Here is a 24,208-nt window from a genome sequence, read left to right on the forward strand (position 1 = left end):
CTGCTTCAGCTGTCAAACTTACTTGAAGGAAGGTTTCTTGCTCCTGTACTGTATGAAGCTGCTTCTGCACCCCTTCCTGCAGCAGAAGTTTCCAAGAGCTGGAAGAATCTGTCCCCAGTTTGCAGAAGTCCTAGTGCTTCCAGGGATTTCAGACACATGGCTTTCATTGACATGGTAACTGGAGCCATGTGAACAGGCTGAAGCTTCAATTAAAACCTTTAGCCTCTCCAGCTCTTGGCTGACAGGAATTTGTTTGGCTCCTGTGGTACTGGTGCCCTGTCAGTGTGGGGTGCCCTGTCACTCTGGGCCCCTAAAGCCGAGGGGAGGAGTTTGCAAAAAGGCCCTTAAGCACCACGTCTGCTGGGGTTGTTTTTAATGCACCATGTGTGGGCTTCAGGAAAGCTAAAGGGAAAAGAGATTGGGAGTTGGATAAGATGTGCGTTTAGCGGATGCTGTGTACGACTTTGATTTATAAGTTGTTGTTCAGCCCTGAAAGCTGTGACCTACAGGAAGACCATTTAAACCAAAAAAGAATGAGCTGGCTAATGAACACAATAGGGTTGTAAAGCTGGAAAGTCCAAGTGGAAGAGATCCTGCTTTCTGCTTGTTGTGTCTTGGAGCCTGGTCCCTGTGAGAGGGAGGGAGGGAGGAGCAGCTGCCACAGTCCTGTCCAGCAAATGAGGGTTGTGTGGGAGAGAGCAGCAGAGGGAGATCCTCCTGGACCAAGGAGGAAAGAGCTTCCCCCATCGCTGGCTTCCAGGTGAGCTGCTGAGTTAGATGCCTGATAGTGACATTCAAAGAGTGCTTGTGGCTTCTTGATCAGCATCACCAGATAAAGGCAGGGTTAGAATAGGAAATAGTCTGTGTGGGGTTTGTTTCTCTTGTGTAATTCTGTTCTCAACTTTGTACCTGAGATCTGTACCCTTGCTTTGCTGTTAGCAAGTTTTCTGGAACTTGTTGGTGTTTAACTGGGAAGTCTGACTAGAACAAGACAATTTTTCTTCTCCAGAAACAGCAAACCCAAATGACACAGGCATAGACCAGCTCTTTAGGTGCTTGTAGGCTGGAGAAAGCTCTGGAATTCTGGGCACTTAGGTGGCTTTTCCCTAAGCTGTAAGACCTGCTTGGAGAGTGGGTAACTCCAGAGGTCTTGCAGAGCAGTGCTGTCAGCTGATGTCTGGTCTGGACTATCTTAAGATACTTATGAGATGGAAGACAAGTTGCTCATCACTACCTTTTGCCTTCTGAAGGGCTGGTAACTAGATACCTGCCTGGGAGGATCAGAGCTTAGTCTACTTGGACTACTCTGGATGTTGTCTGGCCAGCTAGTTAATGGGTCCATCAGACCTGAAGAATGGGTTTAGTTTGCTGATGGTGAATCTTGGCTTCTCTGAAAACCTGGTGCACAAAAGCCTGTCAGCTGCATGGTAGGAAAATTGGTGGCTTAGTTGTTATTTTATATGTGGATAATGAAGGTTGTGTATCATACCAAGTTTCTACAGCATGGCCACAATGAAGAGGGTGAACCTTCTGGCATTTTCTCACTTAAATCCTGTATTTTTGAGTCATTCACCTCATGCTAAAGAATAATAATGCTTCTTGCAGCAGTGCTCTGCTCAGGAGCCTGTAATTAGATTGTTTCCCTGAGATTGTGTAATTACTATCATTTGGCAGCCCTGCCTGTCAAGACAGGCACCTAAAATGAACAGAGCATGTCAAGTCCCACTAAAATTTTGCCTTTGTGGGGAGCACGTTACACCAATAGTCCAAGGAACTCTTCTTTTATTCCAGTCCAGGTCAGTTTTTGAAGGTGTTTGCTTTTCCAATGAAACAGGGTGAGTCCAGACGTGGTTGGAAACCCTGCTGTGTTGTTTGTTCAGCCTTGGGCAGCTTTCCTGCCTTTCTCTGCTTGAGCTTCACTGCTGGAGGGTTTGCTTACCCGACCCTTGCTGCAGAGGGGTTTGTGAGAGCTAATGGAACCTGGATCTTGATCATTAACTAACAGCCCTAATAAAGACTCCTAGTGTGCTGGAACTCAGGCTCCAGTAGGACTAGAAAAACACCTTTAATCTTTTGTGAATACAGATGCTGAGCCACCCACCCACCCCCCCCTTCATTTTTATGCTTATGGTTCCCTGCACAGTAGAGTTGAATTTGGCTTTTCTGCTTGGCACATTGCATGTCTCTGTCACCAACATGTTGGTGGCATGAGATCCATGTGTTATGGCACTCTGCTGAGCATGAAGCCAGCATGTAAGTTGTGTTTCTAATTTAATGTTTTTCCCACACCCTTGAAAGGAGAGAGATACAGATCACAGGCATTGTTGGTGATGGACTCCTGTAGCCAGCTCTGATTATTAAACTGGAAGACTCTTCTTAAAATGTAACTTGTTGGTTCCTAATCTAATTGCTTTACTGTCTGGTGCTCTTAAGCACTGAAATGAAATTGGTGGCCTTATTTTCTGCTTATGTTTGTCTTTGAGTCAGCTGGATTGGAGCCCTGTTTCCTTCTCCCTCCCTTTTCTGTTTAAAGCCTTTCATAAAGATCAAAAGCTCCAAGTATCCTTAATAGTCTTCTGTTTTTCAGTTTTTAAGGTGAAACTGGTTCTTGGATGTAATGCCATACCCCTGATGGAGCTCCTTTAGAGGTACTATATTTTACAAGATTGAGAGTAAGACAAGCTTGAAAGTCAAACATTTGCCAAAAAATCCCACAACGGAACAACAATAAAACAGTTGACAAAGAACTTATGAGGTTAAGGAAGGTTTCAGAGCAGGGCCTAAAGGCCAGGAGAAGGCAGCTCAGGACTACAGTGCATCCCTTTCCACAGGGAGCTGGCTGAGCTTTGCTGGGAGCTCTGCAGGCTCAGTGGCTGCCAACACTTTCAGTTGGGAACAGCACTTATGTTACTGCCCTTCCTGTGCCCATTACAGGATGGGCCTCCTGACCCTGCCCTGTTTAGCTGGCTTCCTCAAAAGCTGGTCCAGCTCCAGCCCACCAAGCCTAGTGAGCACGTTGGAGGCCATTCTGCTCACAAGAGGAGTTTGTGTGATCGTGCGTGACCTGCTGCTCTGACCTGGTTCAGACCAGTACTGCTGTCTGCCAGCAGCCACAAACAAACTGGTGCAGTTGTGCCATAGAGATTTGTCAAGAGTGTTGACTGTGGAGTCTAATGAGAACCAAAGTGTCAATATTAATCCCCCTTACTGCAGCTGGTTTAGCAGAAACTGTAGGTTCTTTCTGCTAGCACTGAAGTAGTGATGCTCTTTTCTTTCCCCTGACATTAGACCTTTAGCAAAGCTTTGAAGTATCTTGATTTGAGAGCTTTTATGTTCTTCAGGCTTTCTAGGAGCTGAGTCTGATCTGTCAGGCCCATTACTTCTGAAAGAGCCTTGGAAATGGTGCAGGCTGAACAGTAGTGATGGCTGAGGCTGAACAAGTTTCACAGTTCATTTCAGATAAGCACTCAAGTTGGACTCGTCTTTGCAACTACTTAAACTTTCTCTGTCAGCTTTGTCTGGTAGCAAATAAAAATGTCTTCCTGGCTGTACTTCAGGCTTTTATGGTTGGTGGCACCCAGATATTTCAGCTTAATGCTTCCCTGAAGAGTCTGAGGAGCTTTCACTGGGTGCAGGATGTGTGGGAGCAGCTGTCATGCACCCAGCTCCTGCACTGGGGGTGAAGCACACTTGGGACCTCAGTGCTATCAAGAGCTGAGGGTGACTGATGGTCCATGGTATGTGACTTGCTGGACCTTATTTTGTGAACTTATTTCCTCAGTCTCTTGTGTGGTTTCATTTAGGGCTTTACTTACCCTCCCCCTTTATCTTTCAGAGTGTTTTAATGAAACCCATATGTCCTTTTCCTTCATTCCCCTGGGGCTGAAAGCCCAAAGTTTGTGATAGGAGAGTTTGACACCAGGGTCAGCAAGAGCTGAGGTCACTGCAAACTCATTTGCTCAGGTTCTCTTTGTTCCACTTCAGACACCAGGCTAGTCCTGGTAAGGCTGGAGAGAGTGAGTGGGACAGTGACTTTCCAGCATCATCTGCATTGTTCCTTCTCCCACTGAAGCATTTCTGGAGGTCTGGCTTGGGCTTAACAGGCTGATGCCAGAGTAAGAGTGTTCTTTATTGCAGGGTTTATTGAGTTCAGCCTGGAAGGCTGTGCCTGCAGGGCTTTGTGGATGCTTCCTGTTTGCAGATACGCTGTTTATATGGAACATACCCCAGGTGACTGCTGGCTTCTGCTCCAGCAAAGGGCACAGCAGCAGCTGGGGAAACAGTAATTTGCAGAGGCAGCTGTGTGGTCCCATGGGAGCTGTTAATGCTCTTGGTGGGATTCTCAATGCTTGGACTGTTTGCCTCTATCCAGACACGTGGAGTTCTCATGGTGCCAGGTACTAAAACATGAATACCTCGTTCATTTATTTACTTTTTTTTTGTTTTTGGGGGTGTTTTTTGGGGGGTTGGTTTTTTTTTTTTGGATGAAAGGATGACTCTGGCATCTTCCTTCAGAGCAGCAGTTCTTCAGTCTCCTTTTGATCCTTAAGCACTTGCCACCACCTCTGTCTTTTTGAACTTATTTATGTTACTGCTGCCATGCAAAATACCCCTTGGTGCTGTGAGAGGACTGGGGGTAAGTGGGTTTTATAAAGGGGGATATGGAGAGGTGGGGTCTGTTCTTTATGTTGTGTGTGAGACCTGCAGAAGCTGGGCAGCATCCAGGGAATGCTGTGTGGATTTCTCCTGCTGAGGAAGATGTGTAAGTAATGAGGTCGCTCAGGTTTTAACCTCCTAGTGTAAACCTGTGACCTAAGTTGTGGTCCCAGATGTTTAAATGCCCTTTCGTGGTGTTTTGGCTGCCTTTTAGGATTTCTCCTCATACCAAAACCTCTTTTCCCTTGCTTCACAGGCTCACCTTTACACAAGCAGGGTGCCACCTCCACCGCCAGCGCCGAGAAGTCGAGTTCAAAGGTTGCCGAAGTGGGCGATGATTTCCTGGGAGACTTTGTGGTGGGCGAACGTGTCTGGGTAAATGGAGTGAAACCAGGTGTGATCCAGTACCTTGGGGAGACCCAGTTTGCTCCGGGCCAGTGGGCAGGGGTCGTTCTGGATGACCCAGTGGGTAAGAATGACGGCTCGGTCGGTGGAGTGCGGTACTTTGAATGCCAGCCGCTCCAGGGGATTTTTACGCGCCCGTCCAAGCTGACACGGCAGCTGGTGGCTGAGGGCTCGGGGAGCGACGCCCCCTCCGTGGACTCCTTGACAGCTCAGAACTTGTCACTGCACTCGGGGACAGCCACACCACCTCTCTCCACCCGTGTCATCCCCCTGAGGGAGAGCGTCCTGAACAGCGCCATGAAGACGGGCAACGAGTCTGGATCTAACCTGTCGGACAGTGGGTCTGTGAAAAAAGGGGAGAAGGACTTGCGGCTCGGAGACCGTGTGCTGGTGAGTTGATGGTGGGGTCCCCCTAGAAAGGCACAGGGCAAGAATTGGTCCCTTCCCTGAGTGCTCCTGGGCAGGAGAAGGCAAAAGGAGGATGGAGTTGGTGGTGAGGTGTGCGACAGAGCCCGGTCTTGGAAGGGGATCCCTATACCAAACTCCTGTGTTCATTGTTATTTAGGATGCTGTGTCTTCTGGACATGGATCAATGTGAGAGACAAGACAACATATTCCAGAGTGTTTCTTGCATAGGACAAGTCCTGAGCAGTAGAATGAGGTCAGAGAGGGCAACTCAAACATGAGAGGGAAACAGGAGAAAACTCATTGCTAGATTAGAAAGTAATAATCAGTTCTCTACATAAAGTTGTGTTGGGGTTTTTGGGGAACTTTTTGAGTCTTGTTGCATGTGGTTGTACATACCCTGCAAGTATTTGCAAGAATCACTGGTCACTCCTCTTCTGGTGCTTCAGTTTTTATATGTTGGATACAACACTAACTCCTTTTCTGTACAGAAAGGAACTTGCAGTTGTCCTTATGGAAGGGCAGGACTTTGGGAGAGATCACTATCCTGATAGATGGGTTCTCCACATCTGATTTCTGTTGCTTTCTTTATCTAGAACAGAGTAGCTGATGACTTTAAGCCCAGATGCCACACTTGCACTAAGAATGGCTTACTGGAAGTTTGACATCAAGCTTGTCACAGTTTGTGTCCTAGCAAAGGACTAGGGCTTTAAGTGAAGGTGGAGAAGGAAAAGACTGAGGGTTTTTTTCTGCCACTTTGTAAAAGGCTTTACTTTTGTTTAGTGTCTATGACACATACTGTGGTATAAAGTATTGGAAAAGCCAAGTGTTTGAGGACATACCTTTTCTGACTGTGTCCCTGGATCTAAAAGATGAAGGTGACTGACCCACAGCAATGACAGGCTGCAGAGGGTCAGTCAGTCTCTGTCCATGCTGGGCAATCCAGATCCCATTTCAAGTTAGCTGCATAGGTTGCCTTTTTGAGGCACCTCGTTCCAAACCCAGTAGAGGTAGTAGGGAAGTGTTGACAGACCTGCTGTCTGGTTAATAACAGGGTTTGGTAGAACTTGCTCCACAGCCCATGTGACTCGGGAGCGTGTGCAGGGTTGTCAGGGGCAGAAGCAAATTACCTTTGTTGTCTCAGGGAGCAGGTTTTTTCTGCTGCTGATAGCAGCAACCATGGGCAGGGGGTGGCTCAAGCTGATGGAGTTGATTCCTTTGCTCTCTGCAGCCCCACAGGGAGCCTGGGTGGCTGGGGAACACTGGGCAGCTGTGACAGGTCATACATGTCTTCTGAGTCAAAACTGCACGTGACACAGTCTGTCCTGAGGATTTCAGGACTTGTTGTGTCCAAATGTTGGGCAACTCTGGCATTACAAATACACTTCAAAGCTAGCAGTGCCCTTGTGCACCAAAACACTGTCCAATAGTTTTCATTTTACTTTAAATTGTTTCTATTTTATTTAAGTTGGTTCATTTTGAGAGAAGGAAAACTGAGCATGACTTCTGTGCCCACTGGATGTGACACTTTGCAAAGCTAGAGTGGACATCTGGGCTTTTCCCCTGCCTGCTCATCTATCCACCCCAGATGTTATAAGGTCAAATTTGTGCTATGATTTGTTAGCATAATAAATAGCCCCAACACAGTGAATCTGGAATGAGCACAGCATCTCAGTGGCTCTAGCAGGAACATTCAGCTTACAGAAACATCAAGAACTGGTTGCATGCAGTAGCAGAGCTCCAGGAAAAGAACAGATAATGACAACAAGAAGAAATAATTTGCTGTTATGCTTCAGCAGCATGTGCTTGCTTGGCAGATGGCTTATTTTAATCATGGAGATGTCAGCTAATCATGTTTGATGTTTGAATACATAAACAATAATTCTGGGTTAACCTGAGTTGCCTCAAATTCCCTGAGTAAATATTTGCTCTTTTCCTCTATGGATTGGTACAGTTTTAGTTGTCTTTACTCTTAGCCCATGCTTTTCTGAAAGCTGATCTTTTTTTTTTTTGAGAATGGCTTTTAGGCAGATGGGATCCACCAAAGGCTCTTTAAGTGAGGGAGAACACGTGCTCCATCCACTGAACAACTACAGAAAACTCAAGGCTGCAGAGTCCCTTCCAAGTCTGTAGGACTGATACCTGGCTGTGCTGCACCCTGCTTCTTTCCAGCTAGTGGTCTTCTTTAACTTCATTAAAATCCATTACATTTTGAAGACACTTTTGTGTTCAAATGACTTTGTTCCAAGACCCTTTTCTAACTCTGGAGCAGTTAAGAAAAGTGACTTACAGCTTTCCATTAGAAGCTTTCCATTAGAATTAAATAATATTTGCCTTTGGCACTTTCCAACTCAGGCATTTTCTCAAAAATTGCATTAAAGAGATGAGAAACTCACCCTAATATTGTAGAACTCATCTCCTGAAGTCTGACAAATGAATGTGAAACAATTAACCTTCCCTTTAGTATGAATGGAACTTCCCAAAGTCTGATAATCACTGGAGTGCTGCTGTTAATGTGCAGCTGGCTTGTTGCCTTCCTCCAGGGGAAGAAGGGATGGAAACAGAGCAATGGAGGAGCAGTTGAGCATTCTCTGCTTAGGAGGAGCCTCTTATGTGATTTTTTTTGCCTAAGAAAATGTATTTTACATGCTTTGGGAAGGAGGCTTTCTCAGCAGCTGAACTCATTCCACCCTAGATGTAGTTGCTTTTTTAAGGGTGGGAAGGAGGTGGCTGTTCTCCATATATCAGTCTAAATAAAAAATTTAAAATCCTCCTCACAGAGAGATTCTGCCCTTTAGCCACCCTTCTGTCTAACTGGGACTGTCCTCTTCAGTCCTGAGATGTAGTGGTAAACAAGACTAGGGGTTAGCTTCTGTCCCAGTGGCTGATTGACTCTTTCTGTGGGCTCTTGCCCCAAATCCATCCCTATGGATGGATTCTAGGGTTGTCATTTTGCTAGAACTTGTAGGTGGCCCAGACAAGAATAGATGCTGGGATGGCAGAAGCAGCACCAGCAGAGGGATTGTGATGGAGCTTGGCTGACAGGCAGGATAGGCTGGTTGATGCAAATAGGCTCTGGGCTCCCCCCTCAGTGTGTGATTTTAATCATTTTCTTCTCCATAGGCTGCAGAGGTTTTTTTGCCTGTGGTGTGCTCCAGCCTCTGGCTACTGGCAAATGACAGAAAATTCTCATGAATAAACTAATTGCATCCTTTTCCTTAGCATCCCCCCTGCACAAGCCCAGCCCAGCCCTGCTCTGCCAGCCTGAAGCTGCAGAAAGCCTTTAACCACCTGAGTGAAAAATCCACTTCCATTAGAAGCTCCCTGGCAAAGAATTGCAGCCTAAGCCCTTCTACTTGGGCAGAGACAACTGCCTGCTCTGCTCCTGCCAGCTGACTTGGAGCTATTTCAGTGCCTGGAGCCTGGCTGCTGTGCAGGCACATGAGGTGCTAGGAAGGAGGGATTGGTGTTCTTTGTCTTCCTGGCTGATCCTCAGAGCTCTCTCAGCTTGCTGGGGTCTTAGACATGCAGCAATGCTCCTGTAGGGCTTTACAGACTGATTTCCTTATTGCAAACCAGGCAGTAAAGAAGGAGGGACCCTATTCTGTAGTCCTACCAAAGTAGGATTTTCAGGGAAGGTGTTTTTAGTATTTCATTGCCTGCTTTTGGCTCTGGTCAGGAGGAGACAGGAGTTGCTGTGTCATGACTGGAGAGCACAGCAGCACAGCAGAGCCCAGGACCTCTCACCAGAGTGTGGGAATGGTGGATCTCCATCCCTATGGAGGTTTGTGATGGGAAGTGCAGTCTTCCAGTGGATTGCAGGATTCAAGAGACAGGAAAACATCTAGGTCTCCTGGTCCAAGCTGTTTCCTCAGCATGTAGAATTGTGTGGTATCCATGTAGCCCTTGTGTGGTGTGAAACACAGCAGGGCTGCTGTTGGCACAGGAGCAGTGGAACATCAGTGTTCCCTGGAACTACAGTGAAACTAAGAGGAAATAAATAGCCCAAAGCAACCACCCTGCTGCCACATTAACCTTCTGAGGGTTTTTGTGCACACACACACCCTCCTAACCATTCATTTGATGCATTGGCCAGTCCTTGTCTTCTGTGTGCAGTGTCTGTCATTAAGTAGGAGTTGTAAGTGGCCTGTGGTGGAGCATACTGTGTTATTAACATGGGTGGACTTTCTATCAGAGACATTATCAGGAGGGGATGCTGTAATTCTAGGCTTTCCTCCTACACCACATCCCTAGGATGCTGTTCTCTCACTGGTGCCTGGAAGGTAGATGTGCACAAATGTCTTGCATCAGCAGCTCTGTCAGATTCATCCCTGTTGCAACACTGACTTGTGCTGTGGGGATGGGAAGGCACAAAGACAAGTGGTTGGATTAACAGAAACTATAAAAATTGCTGTACCTTCACAGAGGGAGGACTGCCCTGTAGTTCCTGGCTGTCTTCTTTTCCCCTCACCTGAAAAGCCAGTTCTGGCATTCACAGAGGACATAGTGAGTAGCTGGTCAGATGAAACTGCTGATGGTTGGATGCCACCTGAAATAAATTGTATTTACAGTCAAACCTGACCACAAGCCAGACCTCCACCTTACCATCAGCTTGCTAAATGCTGTCCCTGGCTGCCAGCTGGGACACAGACCCAGTAAGTGACAGTATGTATTTGCCATACACACTCATACTCACCCCCTTGTGCTAACAGATCAATATTTCATGTGGTCTATAATGGCTGGTCCTACTGCCTCATGCTGCTGCAAAAAACACCCTCTGTCAATCAAGAGCTGTACAATAATCTTCTGTCATCAGTGCTTGGAAGGCCTAAATTGTGTGGTGGGAAAACAGCTTCTACCTCTGTCAGCTTGGGTGGCAGTAGGTTCCTTGTCTGGATAGATGAGTGTAGGGGGGAAAAAAATCTCCTTTTTTCCTAAGGGAATAGATGGCTGCTTCAGTTTACACACTGGATACAGCCTGCAGCTACAGCACAAACTGGAGCAAGCAGCATTGGTGAGCCCCAACTTCTTGGTAGTATCATCCAGCAATAGTGTAGAGTAAGCTGATGTGCTGCACCTTAAAAGTAGTTGAGGGTCCTATAGAAAGTGTCCCGTGTCTGCCTTTCACCCACTGTCCCCTTCCTTTCTGTTCCCACAGGAGAGCAGTAGGAGAGTTCCACAGCTCCACGAGGCCCCTCATGAAACCTGGGAACCTGTCAGAGGAGGCATGGCAGTGAGCTGGACTTGGGCACTTCTGGCTCCCACCTCAGCCCTCTGGTCAGCAGCACTGTCCTGTGGAAATGCTTTGGGCAGCAGCTGAGAAAATCAGTTTAGATGGGTTAATTAGAATTTTAAAGCAGACAACACAGCATCACCCCCATGGTTTCAGGGATGTGCCCAAGTAGGCATCTACAGTAATTGTTGAGCCCTGAACCATGCATGACACCATAGGGTCCTGTTGGTCTGAGTGACACTGAAGAATCTGGTTTGCTTTTCCCTCTGAGCAGTATTTGAGTTGCAAACATGCACTGCCCACAGGCCCTGGGTTGAGAACAGCTGGTAAGAGGTGGTTGCTGAGAGCAAGAAGCTGCTGAGGGGTGAGCAGGGAGGACATAAGGGGAAAAGAGCAAGCACAGGCTGGAGGGAGCTGGACTTGCAGCAGCCAAGCTGAGATATGCCCTGGTGCTAGTTTGGTAAACTGCTTAAATGGTATATTAGCAGCTCTGATGAAGACAGTGTCTAGAAGGATTAGCATCAGTGTCTTTTCAGCCCTGGGATACTGGTCTGGATCCAATTTTGTCATTTTGATGAGGGAACCATAGTAAAACATGATGTCAGTGATACAACAATTAGCAGGGAGGGCATGGGGATGGGTGTCCATCTTCTAGGAGTGCACGTGGCTTTTCTGAATCACCAGTTAGGACACAGACCTGTTAAATATTCCTGGCTTCATTTTGTTGTGAAGGTCAAGCCCAAGACTTTCTCTTGAGACTGTTAGAGATCTTCCATTGAGGAAAGGCCAGGTCAGGAAGATGGTCTTTAGTCAAAGACATGAAAAAGGCACCAGGGCTGAGGCAGAGAACTTCAGCCTGGATCTGAACTTTCCAAGTGATCAGAGGTGTGTGGCTCTGAGGCTGCCTGAATCCAACTGGAGAGGATGAACCACCCTGAGCTTATTTAATGTTAATCATAAGTGGTTTTACCTGAAGCAAAGAAACTTGGAATGTTGATGCTGGTGAAAATTCCCTTCAAAACAAAAAAATCCTATGTCAATGTTTGGAGCTTCAGGAAAGAGCTGCTTTTTGGTTTTGTTTTTGAAAAACAGCTAGAACTAAAAACAGTGAACACTTTATTCATGTTCAAGAGAAAGGGATTTTACCAAATGTAATCTCAGTAATAGTTTGGTAAGCCCAGCTGTGTCTCATGCCTGGCTTGTGGAGCTTGGTATCAGAGCCAGGTATGGGCAGAAGGGCAGCTTGAGCTACTAGGAGTTATGCTGTGCAGTTGCCAACTTCCCTGGCTCCCACAAGCTGCCTTTTATCCTCTTTCCAAGGTGATACCTCTGATTTATTGAAGGGTCTGATAGAAACAAACGCTTCTGGTTTGATCAGGCTGTTCTGTGCACTGGGACCTGCCAGCTGGCTTTCTCCAAAACACATCATTTATTGTAGCAGCATTAGCAGATTATCAGGGCCGAATAAATCTGCATGTCTGAGTTGGATTCATTTTCTAGGCTCTCCATCCATACAAGTTTCTATGTGCCTGCCAAGAGATGGGAGACTCAACAAGCAGGTCGAGTGCTGGTGTGTGAGGGTGACAGCCCAAAACTGGCTTCTGGTTGTACTGCCAGCCCTGTTGAGCTGTGGGGAGCCCAGGCTGTTCAGGAGCAGATGTGTCCCTTCTGGCTTGGGGGAGAAGATAATTCTGTATGGTGAGAGTGTACTTTTCTAGAAAAGATGGCAGGATAATTAGTGCTTGAAAGAGAAAAGAAAATACAATGCTCTGGAAGCAGAGAATCACATTGGGGAGTGCTAGACCTGACTTGCACTTAGCATCTGCACTGATCTACAGCTTTTGGGTAGGAATGTGCTCTCACTGAGCAATTTTGGTATGGGCATAGTTAGGCAATGGGTGTATTCAGTCAATAGGTTATTTTCTTTCCTGTTTGGAAACAGCTTTCTCAAAATAATTAATATCTACGGGCACATAACTGAGCAGTCCTGTTGTTTGTGTGGCTGAAATAGAATGGCAGGAGTTACACTGATGGAGGGAGCTCATCAGGTTTTTCAGGTGTTTACATGAGGCTCTGTGGGGTTGGGATCTTGTGGCATGGTAAAGGAAATGTGGCTCAAGATCTGTAATTAAAACTCAATAAAAATAAAATAGAGGGAGCTGAGGAGCAGTGATATATTCCTATGAAGGACATTAAGATGAATTACACCTATATTGAGTTCAACTTGCAGCTGAAGAAATGTATTGGAAGGGCATTAAATCATTGCATTAATATTAAGAGGCTAGATCTGTATAAACTCAAATAAAAAATGGAGCTGTCATTTGGCTGTGAGTGATAAGAATTGTCCTGCAGCTGCTCAAATCTCACTTGCCAAGTTCCTAATGCTGAAATTGAACCATCTCTTTGCTCCTGGCTGCAGTGTAGGTCCAGAAAGCTTTCTTGTGATATTTTTCCTGCAGGCAGGTATTTTCATCCTTCCTATAGCAAAGAGATCAACATCAAAAAAGGTTTTGAATCTGGAGTGGGAGGAATTACAGAAGGCTAACTCAAGGTGAATGCTGCAGTGCAGCCTTCCCAGGCCTTGAGGTAGGACCCAGACTTGAGAGCTGTCTTCTCTAGACCATTCAGGTGCAGTTATTTTTAGACTGGGAAAACCCTTTCTCCTTTGCATAAGCAATTCTCTGAATTTTTAGGGATTCAGAACTGGTAAATCTGTACCTTCCCTACTCTGGGATACAAAAATTTGGAGATTCCTGCATTCATCTATCACTGCTTTCTATAAGGGAGTATTACTCCATTGGTTCCCATTTATGTAAAACTTAAAATTAAGGAAATTAATAACCACAAGTCATTCAAGATAAAACTGCCAATTTATTATTATTTTTTTTTAACTTACCTTTTGTAAGCTTTCTTCCTTGGCTTTAGCAGATATAGGCTAAAAAAGGCTTTCAAGCAGCCCAGAAAGCCAACCGTGTCCTGGCTTGCATCAAAAGCAGTGTGGCCAGCAAGTCAAGGGAGGTGATTCTCCCCCTCTGCTCTCATGAGATCCCACCTGGAGTTCTGTGTCCAGCTCTGGAGCCCTCAGCACAGGGAGGACATGGAGCTGTTTGAGTCCAGAGGAGGCCATGAAGATGATCCAAGGGCTGGAGCAGCTCTGCTCTGGAGACAGGCTGGGAGAGTTGGGGTGTTCAGCCTGGAGAAGAGAAGGCTCCAGGGAGACCTTAGAGCACCTTCCAGTGCCTGAAGGGGCTCCAGGAAAGCTGGGGAGGGACTTCTGATAAGGGCAGGGAGTGAGAGGACAAGGGGTTATGGATTAAAACTGGAAAAGGGGAGATTTTGATTAAATAAAAGGAGAAAATTCTTTAGTTTGAGGGTAGTGAGACCCTGGCCCAGGTTGCCCAGAGAAGCTGTGGCTGCCCCATCCCTGGCAGTGTTGAAGGGCAGGTTGGATGGGGCTTGGAGCAGCCTGGGCTGGTGGGAGGTGTCCCTGCCCATGCAGGGGGGTTGGAACTGGATGATCTTTAAGGTCCCTTCCAACCCAAACCAGTCTATGATTCTGTAAATCATAGGCTGATTTACTTGGAGGTACAAACCTTGAAAACCACCCTCCTACTTCTCCATCTTTCTTTTCTCAGCATAAGTTTCCAAGCAGGAGCTTCTAGTGCAGAGGCAGCTGCTGCTCAGTGAGCTGTGCTCTCATAGCACTGACCAAAACTCCATACATTCCTGGCTTTTGCTCTCCTAGAGTCTACTCAGCATGCTGAAAGCTTTAAGTGTACATATGGGATGAAAAGGTGTGATTTCATTCTCATTTCTCCATGGAAGAGAAAAAAATCTGTGTTAGTGGAAGCAGAGCAGTGGGATGAGCCCCTTTCCAGTGCAGCCCCCAGCACTGTGAACTGCTGTAGGATGTGTAGGTAAAAGCAGAGGGTTTTTTCTGTACAAAACACCTCTATTCTGAGAGTTTTGCCTGGGGGGCTGTTCACTGTGTCCTAGCAAACCCTGCGGGGGGGGGACAATCTGAGTGATGAGTGTTTTCCTGGCCCAGCACGTCCCTTTGATGTCCTGCCCCAGTATTGCTGAAATGCTGTTAGTGCAAATCTTGGTTCTTTACAGAAGGTGGGTATAAGCTGCACTTGGAGGGCTTAAAATTCTTCCTGGCCTGACAAGTAACACAATTAGTTGACACCTTAAAATATGTTTTCATTACATTTGTTCTGTCATCTTCCAGGCTGGCAGGTCCAAAAGAGTGTCCATTTGCTGGTAGTTATTGGAGAGACATCTTTAGTGCTAGGAGAGCTATCCGTTCAGGCTTCATTAGATCTGAAACCAGGAAACTCTGCTGTCTTTTCCTCACTCCCTTCCTCTTTCCAGGACTGTCCCAGCCTCAGTGCCCGTGGCAGTGCCAGTGTCTCTAACCCTTGGCATCTCATTCCATCAGGTTGGTGGGACAAAGACAGGAGTCGTGCGCTACGTGGGAGAGACGGATTTTGCCAAAGGCGAGTGGTGTGGTGTGGAGCTGGATGAGCCCCTGGGCAAGAACGATGGGGCAGTTGCTGGTACAAGGTACTGTGTGCTTTCAAACCCAGTCTGGGGCATGTCAGGTCCTACACACCTCCTCAGGTGGCCAGGGACCAAATGGCTACGTGGTCCTAGGAGGAAGAATTAGGGCGGTGTTTCCTTGGCTGTCGTGGGGTGGGAGGGAGAATCTGGTTTTGAGTCTTTTAGGCTTTGGGAGAGCTTTGCAGGGAGATCAATAGAAACTTCATCACTGGAGCATTTTAAAGCAGGGTAACATCTGTGAAGAAGTAACCTGAGTGGCTTCAGGAAACAGGAGAGAGTAGGGAGAGAAGATAACTTAGTGGGATTTAGTTTTTGCTAGAAATTGATTCTGTGATGGTATTAGCTCTGCTTTCTGCCACACATCCCCTTCACAGACTTTCTTCTTGCTCTGTATCTCTTCATTCACCCTGTCAGAAAAATAAAAGATACAGATTTTACTCTTTCCTCCCCCCCTCAGCTTAATCCTATTTGTTCTGTTCTTTCTGGGGGCAAATTTCCAGAGATCTGAAAGAACAGTTGGTACTTGTTGTCTGTCCTTCTGGTAGTGTGACAGCTGGCTGCTGATTGATCTTACCACCTCTGACTCCAGAGGCACCTCCACTCTTTAAAAGAAAGAAAAAGGCCCTTGTCTGTATCTATAAAACTAGACAGGGACATCTCACAGGCTTGCTGGGAAGCTGCTCCTGTGGAAGTTAGGTTAGGGAATGTCCCCAGCCACAGACCTTGAGCTTGAGGATGTTAAAATCTGAATTATACAGCAGCTCTTTGACCTTGCTTCAAATACAGATGAAACTGAGTCCTTGTCCTTTGCAGGTTCCTTTATTGGAAAGAACTGTTGATTTCTTGGGGCTTTTTAAGGGAATCTTGCATTGAAGGTGAGATTTAACTTTGAAACTGAGGAGCTGAGAGTTCCTCCCCTGTGAGATCTCAGGTTCTCAAAGACTTCTTGTGCTGGGTCAGCCTGGTTTTGTCCAGCAGCCACGTGTTTTCATTTAAAGTAAGAGAAACACTGCCTGGTTCAATGTCAGCACAAGAAAGCAGTAAATGATTGGCAGCAGATGGCTGAGTTCCAGCCTGTTCTCAAAAGAAAAGAACCAGGATGGTAGAGAATAAGTCATGGAGTGAATCCAAGTCCCTGCTTTCTTTATCATACACTACAAATTATCTCTAAGCTTAATCTTCAGGGTGCTCAGAAATGATTTATTGTCTCTGTGCATGTGGCAGGCAGATGTGAGTGTAAGGGTGCTCTCTCTGCCTCTCATCCTCACACCTTGGTTGCTGTGTTTTGAAAATCCAGCTTTTGGAAGCCATCTGTCTTCTGAAACTGACACATCTTGGCTGAGGTTGTTGTGGTATGTGCCTTTTCTGCAAGGCTTCTCCTTTGTTTTGCACTTTTGTCAAGAGCAGGAAGAACTGAACTCCACAGTAGGGACTGGGGAGCAGGAGTGAATTGAGAGGTTTGGATTAAACAGGGGGAGACTAAGGGAAGTCTGTAAGACATCCCTGCCCCCTGTGTCCAGGCTGACTTTGCAGATCTCCTAGCAATAATGGTCACTGGTTGATACAGCAGGGGTGCACGTGGACTCTCCAGCTGCAGGTTTGCAGCAACTGTCCCTGTTTGTCCTTTGAGCCTTCATCCAACCTTCTGATTTTCTTGCAGCATGTGGCAATCTCAACAGCAATGTTTTGGCAGAGAAGCCAGCAGAGCAAAACCAACTCCCTCGGTGCATCCACGCACCCCTCAGACAGCCTTCCTACGTTTGCCGTGGCCACATGGGATTCCTTATACTTCCTGAACTTGTCCTGCCAAAATCAGCCTGGGCTGAGGCTGTGCAGGACTCTGGAGTCTCTGCTTTGGTGGCTGTTGCCACCTAGTGAGCATCTTTGGCTTGGCTGCCCGGGACCAACGCTTGCTGCTGCAGAAGGAGGGTTGGGGCCAAAGAGCTGCAACAGTGGAGGCTGGTGGAGGAAGGAGGGGCACCATGTGGGCAAACCAGCGAGCAAGGGACGTGGCCACCGTCTTTGCTGCCGTGGGCAGCTCCCGCCGAGTTGGTGGCGAGTTGGTTGAAGTCTGTGGAGGGTCATTGATTTCCCTGCAGGTTCAGGAAGAGCTTCAGGTCTGGATGTGCATCCAGAGGAGGCTGAAGGTTCCCCCAGCAGCTGGTGGCTCCCTGCTGTGGAGGCTGCCTGTGGGCTGGGGCTCAGCAGCAGGGCCAGAGAGGGCAGGATATCCCTGTGGGGAGCCCCTCTCCCCAAATCAGATGGGTGCTGCTGAGACACTGAGGTTTGCTGCATCTACTTTCCTGTCTGCATAGGAGATTAGAAAGGTGCTGGGTTTGTCTTTCTTTCTTATCCACAAAGCCAAGCAAGTTGCACTTACTCATCTGTAGTAAATTAACCTTTACCTGCTTATTTTACTGTTTTACTATTACTGCTCTTCCTTCTCTGCCTCTGCTCCTATGGGAGCCTTTGCCCTCCAAACTGCTCATACCTTTGCTTTTGCATAGCCTGAGACATGTCAGCCTTGGACACTGAAGATTATTTTCCACATTTCCTGTGCTATTTCCCACCTGCAGCTTCCATTCCTGTCACAAACCCACTTTTCTTCCCTGTTTCTCTCATGTGAGTACAGAGCTCCTTAGCACTTGGTGAGAGCAGCTCCCAGTTTTTAAGGATTTTTTTTTTTTCTTTTTCCTGCCAAGTGTTCTGGACCCAATTCCTGCTTCTGAACTATAAAAGTTAATTGCAACTACTTCCAGTCTGGGCTAAAAGAAAAAGAGCAGAGATGGTGATGCAAGTTTGGACTTGCTAAGAGCTGTCAGGGGGGACTTTTGAGGGACTTAGCCCTTGGCATTGTTGTACAGCCACAAGTGCCAAACTCTGCTTAGACCAGACAGAAGGGGCTGTGCCATGTTGTTGCTCTGCCTGTGCCTACTGCAGTTTGGGAATATGATGCTGAGCAGGATTTTGGCTGGTTTTTAAGAGCTCAGAATGATTTTCTCCTTCTGATCCCTGTTCTGCAGCCTGTGGTATGGCTGGTTTTCCAAACCCAAGGGCCTGTGTTGGCAGCAAGCAGAGGAGACTAAGGGATTTTGGGTTGTGAAGGGTTGTTTTTTTTGTTTAAAAAGATGGTTGTAGAAAAATTGGGCTAGTGCAGATGTTTGAAAATTAATCACTTTCTCATCTGGCTAGAGATCAGGCTGTTCTCTGGGCTCCCCAGCACACAGAGCTCTGCCTGTGACACAGCCCTGGGGCTGCCAGCACTTAAAAGGGAATTGGGGAAGCAGCTGCTCACATCTGGAAAGAGAGGACTTGTGTTAGGGAAGCTGGATTTGTGTGATTTATTCTTTGGGACCTGTTTTTTATGTTAACATAGGACAGACTTATATATGGCCCAGTAGTTAGGCCTTGCTATGAAGCCTGTGAGAGAACTGTTAAAGGAGAGAGTTTTCTGAGTTGGCTGCTCCCTTGAAGCACGGGGATGCAGTTCCTGGAGGTGATCTGTCTTTAGTTGCTGCAGTGCAGCTGGCCACAACAGATAAACCTTGGCTTGAGCTGGTCAGCCCCAGCTCTGAAGGGGTTTCCAAGGTTGGACACTCTGGATTTTGGCTCATTTGTATTCTGAAAGAGAGCTCCAGAGAGACACAATCATCAGGCTCACTGCAGTTGTGGAAGGGAGCTTGCACTGTAATTATCTGAGCCTCCTTTGTTTTTATGCTTGCTTCTTTCTAAGTTTGCTTGCATGGGAACCAGTTTCCTCTTTCTCTGCCACCCAGAGGAGATGGCACACTCTAGAGTTTGTGGGTATTTTCACCTTCAAAGTTAGGAGCTGCCATCTTCATCTTCCCCTTCTGTTTTGGGAGGAAAGATTTTTACCCAGTAGAATGTTTATACAGAGCTGTGTGATTCAGATCTCAGTATTTGACATGCTTCACTGTGAGACTTTTTGGCAAAGCAGAGTAGAGAACAATTGTGGGGTTTGGAAAGGTTTGGCTGGTGAGGGGAGGTTTGGTTTGTAGGGAAGGAGCAAATGCTCTCGCTATGTTTACCTCCTGGGACCTTTGTGCTGCCCAGGCTGCCAGATGGGTCTTTCCTGGCACCTCATCAAAGTGCACAGCAACAAGTGCCTGGCAATTATCTGAGGTTTCCCTGCTTAAGCACCACGAGTGAAAACAAGGAGGTTGCCACCACTCTGAGTGGTAGGAATGGAGAATAATCCAACCACTTGCACACAGGAAACAACGTCAGGGCAAAGCAGTAGGAGTTGAGCTGAGGGCCAGGGTTGCTTATTGCTCAGCAGGGCTGTTCTGCAAGGCCTGGGGGAGATGGATGTTCTGCCCTTTCTGATTTGCTGTGTCTCCTGCATCACAGGTATTTTCAGTGTCCTCCCAAGTTCGGGCTCTTTGCTCCCATCCACAAGGTGATCCGGATCGGGTTCCCATCAACCAGCCCTGCCAAGGCAAAGAAGAGCAAACGAATGGCCATGGGGGTGTCTGCCTTAACCCACAGCCCCAGCAGCTCCTCCATCAGCTCTGTCAGCTCAGTGGCATCATCTGTTGGGGGCAGGCCCAGTCGCAGTGGGCTGGTGAGTGGCTCTTCCTGCAGGCTCTGCAGCCTCCATCCCCTTCTGTGGCTCTGCAAAGTGGGGAGGTGTGGGGGTTTTGTTTCAGCAGCTGCTCCTTCACTGTCAGTGAGGGGAGTGGGGTGTGGGATACTGTTACCCACCTTACAGATGGGACTCACTCCATAGCTGCAAGAGGTGGAACAGCTGTAGAGCAGTTGTGACCATTGAAGAGCCTGAACTGCTGTTTGCAATGGGGTGAATCTCAGCTCCACTGTCAAGAGCAGGCTTTACATTGGATCCCTGTAGAAAGTGCACCTGATTGTCCCACCCAATTGTGTCACAGTGTGCTGTGGTCTTGAACAGCTTCACAAAAGCTCCTTCACTGACTGTGTTTTGCTGTGGAGGGTGACAGTGTCCTGGATCACATGCCTTGTGCTTTGGCAGGTACTCAAGAGGGCAGACACTGGAGCAGGCAGCAATATTACCCAAAAGCTCTGCCTGTGCCAGTGTGTGCTGCATAGCACCTGCAGTCCTCTGAGCTGGGGACAAGGGTGCAGCATCCATTACTGGGAGTGGATCCAAGCAGCCATACCAGCCTCCAGTTGAGATCAGTCCTCCCAGCTGAGCTCACTGCTTGGGACTGTACCAGGGCAGGTCATCAATAAAATATAGTGAAGAAAGCAGATGATACTATATGTCACAATCTTCCCTGACCCAGTTCCCACCCCACATCCTGTCCTTTGGGAAATGGGCCTTTCACTGCAGTGGAGAAGAGCTGTTGAGCTTGTGAGCAGTGTCCAGGTGTTTTGCAGGCTTGTTAACCCCACCTGTAGGGTCCAGAGCTGGAACTGCAGCTCTGTACAGCCTAATAAATGACCAGTAGGTGAGCTGCATTCCAGATTTCACAGGGCCCTTCAATCTATTCCAGCCTGAGAAGGACATAGCTTTGACCTCTCTCTCTCTTTAACTCTCTTCCCAGCTGACAGAGACCTCTTCTCGATACGCCCGAAAAATCTCTGGCACCACAGCTCTGCAGGAGGCACTGAAGGAGAAGCAGCAGCACATTGAACAGCTGCTGGCAGAGCGTGATCTGGAGAGGGCTGAGGTTGCCAAAGCCACCAGCCACATCTGTGAGGTGGAGAAGGAGATTGCCATCATGAAGGCCCAGCACGAGCAGGTAGGAGGTGATGGGGCTGTAATCGCACTCAAGTATCTGGCATTCTCTGTAAGTTTCAGATCATAACATTACCCTTGTGTAGCTTCCTGATGGGAAACTTGGGCTCTGGATCTCTGCCATTTGTGTGAAGACAGCTTCCTGCATGGTGGGATAAGCTCAGGCTCTTTCCTCCACTCCTGTCCCAGGAGTGTGTGCTCTCTCTGCCCCAAGCCAGCAGCAGAAAAAGGGCTGGGCCAGAAATAAGAAAGTAGATAGTTTGTGTCTGATGGATCAATACATTTGGATGCTGAAATGCAAGTGGAGGGCAAACTTGTTCCCCTTGCCACCCAGTCTGGGCTGGGACTGCATTGCAGTGTTTCTGATGCCATCAGACACTGCTGAGAACATCAGCTCAGTTCACATGTCACTGCTTTCCTGCCAGAGAGGATTTTTTTATCACACTAATGAGGTCAGAGAGATTTGTAAGGAAAACAGGCTGATCACATGTCTGTTTTTTGCACAAGGGTTTGTGCAGATGTTATTTTATGCACTTGAATGCTTAGAGAGGAGTTGTCTTTGTGCTGTTTGTCAACATGGGGCTCTTCAGTGACTGTAGTTGCCCTAAGTTCCTTGCTCGTGTTTATAAATCCCAGTCAGCAGGGATAGCTCTGTACATCTTAGAGTGTATCATCAGTGAGTCTGCAGATGACACCAAGCTGGGTGGGAGTGTTGATCTGCATGAGGAGAGGGAGGCTCTACAGAGAGACTTGGATGGTTGGGCCAATGTCAATGGTCTGGGCTTCAACAAGGCCAAGTGCTGGGTCCTGCCCTTGGGCCACAGCAACCCCAGGCAACGCTCCAGGCTTGGGGAAGGGTGGCTGGGAAGTGTCTGGCAGGAAAGGACCTGGGGGCTCTCATTGACAAGCAGCTGAACATGAGCCAGTGTGTGCCCAGGTGGCCAAGAAAGCCAATGGCATCCTGGCCTGTATTAGAAACAGTGTGACCAGCAGCAGCAGAGAGGGGATTGTCCCCCTGTGCTCAGCCCTGGTGAGGCCACACCTGGAGTGTTATGTCCAGTTTTGGGCACCTCAATTCCAGAGAGATCTCGAGGTGCTGGAGCAAGGACAGAGGAGGCAACGGAGCTGGTGAAGAGCCTAGAGAATCAATCTGATGAAGAAGGCTTGAAGGAGCTGGGAATGTTTAGTGTGAGGAAGAGGAGGCTGAGGGGAGACCTCATCAGTCTCTACAACTACCTGAACAGTCATTGTAGAGAGGCTGGTGCTGGTCTCTTCTCCCAGGTCATTAGTGACAGAACAAGAGGGAAGGGCTTCAAGCTGCACCAGGGCAGGTTCAGACTGGACATTAGGAACTATTTTTTCACAGCAAGAGTGGTCAAACACTGGAACAGGCTGCCCAGGGAGGTGGTGGAGTCACCATCCCTGGGTGTGTGGAAGGGTGGTTTGGATGTGGTGTTGGTGGATGTGGTTGAGGGGAGAACTTTGTAGAGCAGGAATGATGGCTGGACTGGGTGATCCCAAGGGGCTTCTCCAACCTGAGTAGTTCTATGATTCTATGATCTTGGTGTGGTGGGCAACACCTGCCTGTCAGAAACATAGGAGGAATTGGCAAAACAGCTGCAGGCTCACATCTTCCTTTTGTGTGTGTATTTTCCAGTAATTACCAGCAAAAAATGGATTAAAACAAATCTGAAATTTGCTTTGTGAAAAGGCTGGAATTGCAGCTGGTAACCTCAAACCAGATTTTCAAAACTGTTCAGGCTTCAAGTTCCTAACTCTTCATAACAGCTGGATTCTCCAAAGGGTTCAAGTCAGAGAGGAAGTGAATGGATCAAGTTTACAGCTGCTGGACACTGAGCAGTTTTTTCATTTTGTTACCTCCAAACTGGGCTCTTTGGAAAATCTACTTTCTTGCCATAGCATCCTCTGAAATGGATCATCAAAACCTTCTGTTCCCTTGTTCTGATCCTTATTCAAACAACTCTGTACTGCAAACATTGTTAATTTCTGTGGCTTGGGCTCTCTCTTTGCTGCAGTATGTGACAGAGGCAGAAGGAAACCTCCAGCGAGCACGAGCCCTGGTGGATGGGATGCAGAAGGAGAAGATTGAACTGCTGAACCAGCTGGAAGAGGAGAAGAGGTAAAGCAAGAGTGGGTGTGGAGGAGGTGAAGTAATGGGGGAAGGAGGCTCTTGCCTGAGAACATCATTCATTGGATCTAAGGAGGAGAAAATGCCTGGGAAATCATCTTTGGATGTCTTCCAGTGCTCTGAATATGCTGTGTCTCACTCTCCTGGCCACTGTGGTCTCCTGTAGGGAAAGGGTGTGCTGCTCATTCCTGGGATAGGGGCAGCTCTGTTTTATTGCCAAAAGGAGTTGCAGGATTTGACACATTTCACTGCCAAATGCATGCAGCACTTTCTAAGAAAAGAAGACATCATCAGCTTCCATTCCTGATTGGGACTTCAAGTTCTGGTACTTTTGTGATGACCCTGATAAATATTTGACAGGCTGCTGGGAACATTTAACCATGGCAGATGTTGCACTGATGATGCAATGGTCTGCCACTGACATTAGAAGGCCAAATAATCTTGGTCTCCTGTTGGGCAGTGAAATTATTTGAGGGTTTTCAGTCATCTTCCCTGTTGTTTGGTTCCTGACACAAAGCAGGGAGAAGCAGTGTTTATTTGCCTGAAGGAGTTAAGGGCTCCACTAAGTTACTCTGAGATTTCATAGAATCATGGGTTGGGTTGGAAGGGACCTTGAAGATCATCAGATTCCAACCTCCCTGCCAAGAGCAGGGACATCTCCCACCAGCCCAGGCTGCACAAGCCTCATCCAACCTGGCCTTGAACACTTCCAGGGTTGGGGCAGCCACAACCTCCCTGGGCAACCTGTTCCAATGCCTTTCTACCCTCATGGTGAAGAATTTCTTCTTGATGTCTAACTTCCCCTCTTGCATTTTAAAGCCATTACCCCTTGTCCTATCCCTGCCCTCTCTGGTGACAATTCAGCCATGTCACTGTGTAAAATGGAATTTCTCAGTAAAGGTGGGACTAGCTCGTGGCAAAGGTGTGGAGGGGTTTTGGAGGCAAAAGGGTGTGGAGCCAAGAACTTCAGATGTTCTTGGCTAAGGGCACAGTATAGATTAACAACACTGGATAATGAACCATGCAGGCTGGGCTGTCCCACCCCCCCTAACCTTTCTGT

At 47.5% G+C, this 24,208-nt stretch overlaps 1 protein-coding gene across 5 annotated transcripts in view; it reads left to right on the top strand.

Annotated features, from left to right (window-relative positions):
- CLIP2 (CAP-Gly domain containing linker protein 2) overlaps positions 1-24,208 on the top strand; it is a 93,791-nt gene that overhangs the window by 49,349 nt on the left and 20,234 nt on the right. For all 5 annotated transcript variants that reach the window (XM_051635743.1, XM_051635742.1, XM_051635741.1 and 2 more), the window contains 5 exons: positions 4,913-5,451; positions 15,141-15,265; positions 19,634-19,847; positions 20,806-21,003; positions 23,036-23,139. In XM_051635743.1, coding sequence (XP_051491703.1) covers positions 4,913-5,451; positions 15,141-15,265; positions 19,634-19,847; positions 20,806-21,003; positions 23,036-23,139 — 1,180 coding nt within the window. The remainder of the gene's footprint in view (positions 1-4,912; positions 5,452-15,140; positions 15,266-19,633; positions 19,848-20,805; positions 21,004-23,035; positions 23,140-24,208) is intronic.

This window comes from Apus apus, chromosome 18, assembly GCF_020740795.1.
Source record: "Apus apus isolate bApuApu2 chromosome 18, bApuApu2.pri.cur, whole genome shotgun sequence".
Taxonomy (NCBI): Eukaryota; Metazoa; Chordata; class Aves; order Apodiformes; family Apodidae; genus Apus; species Apus apus.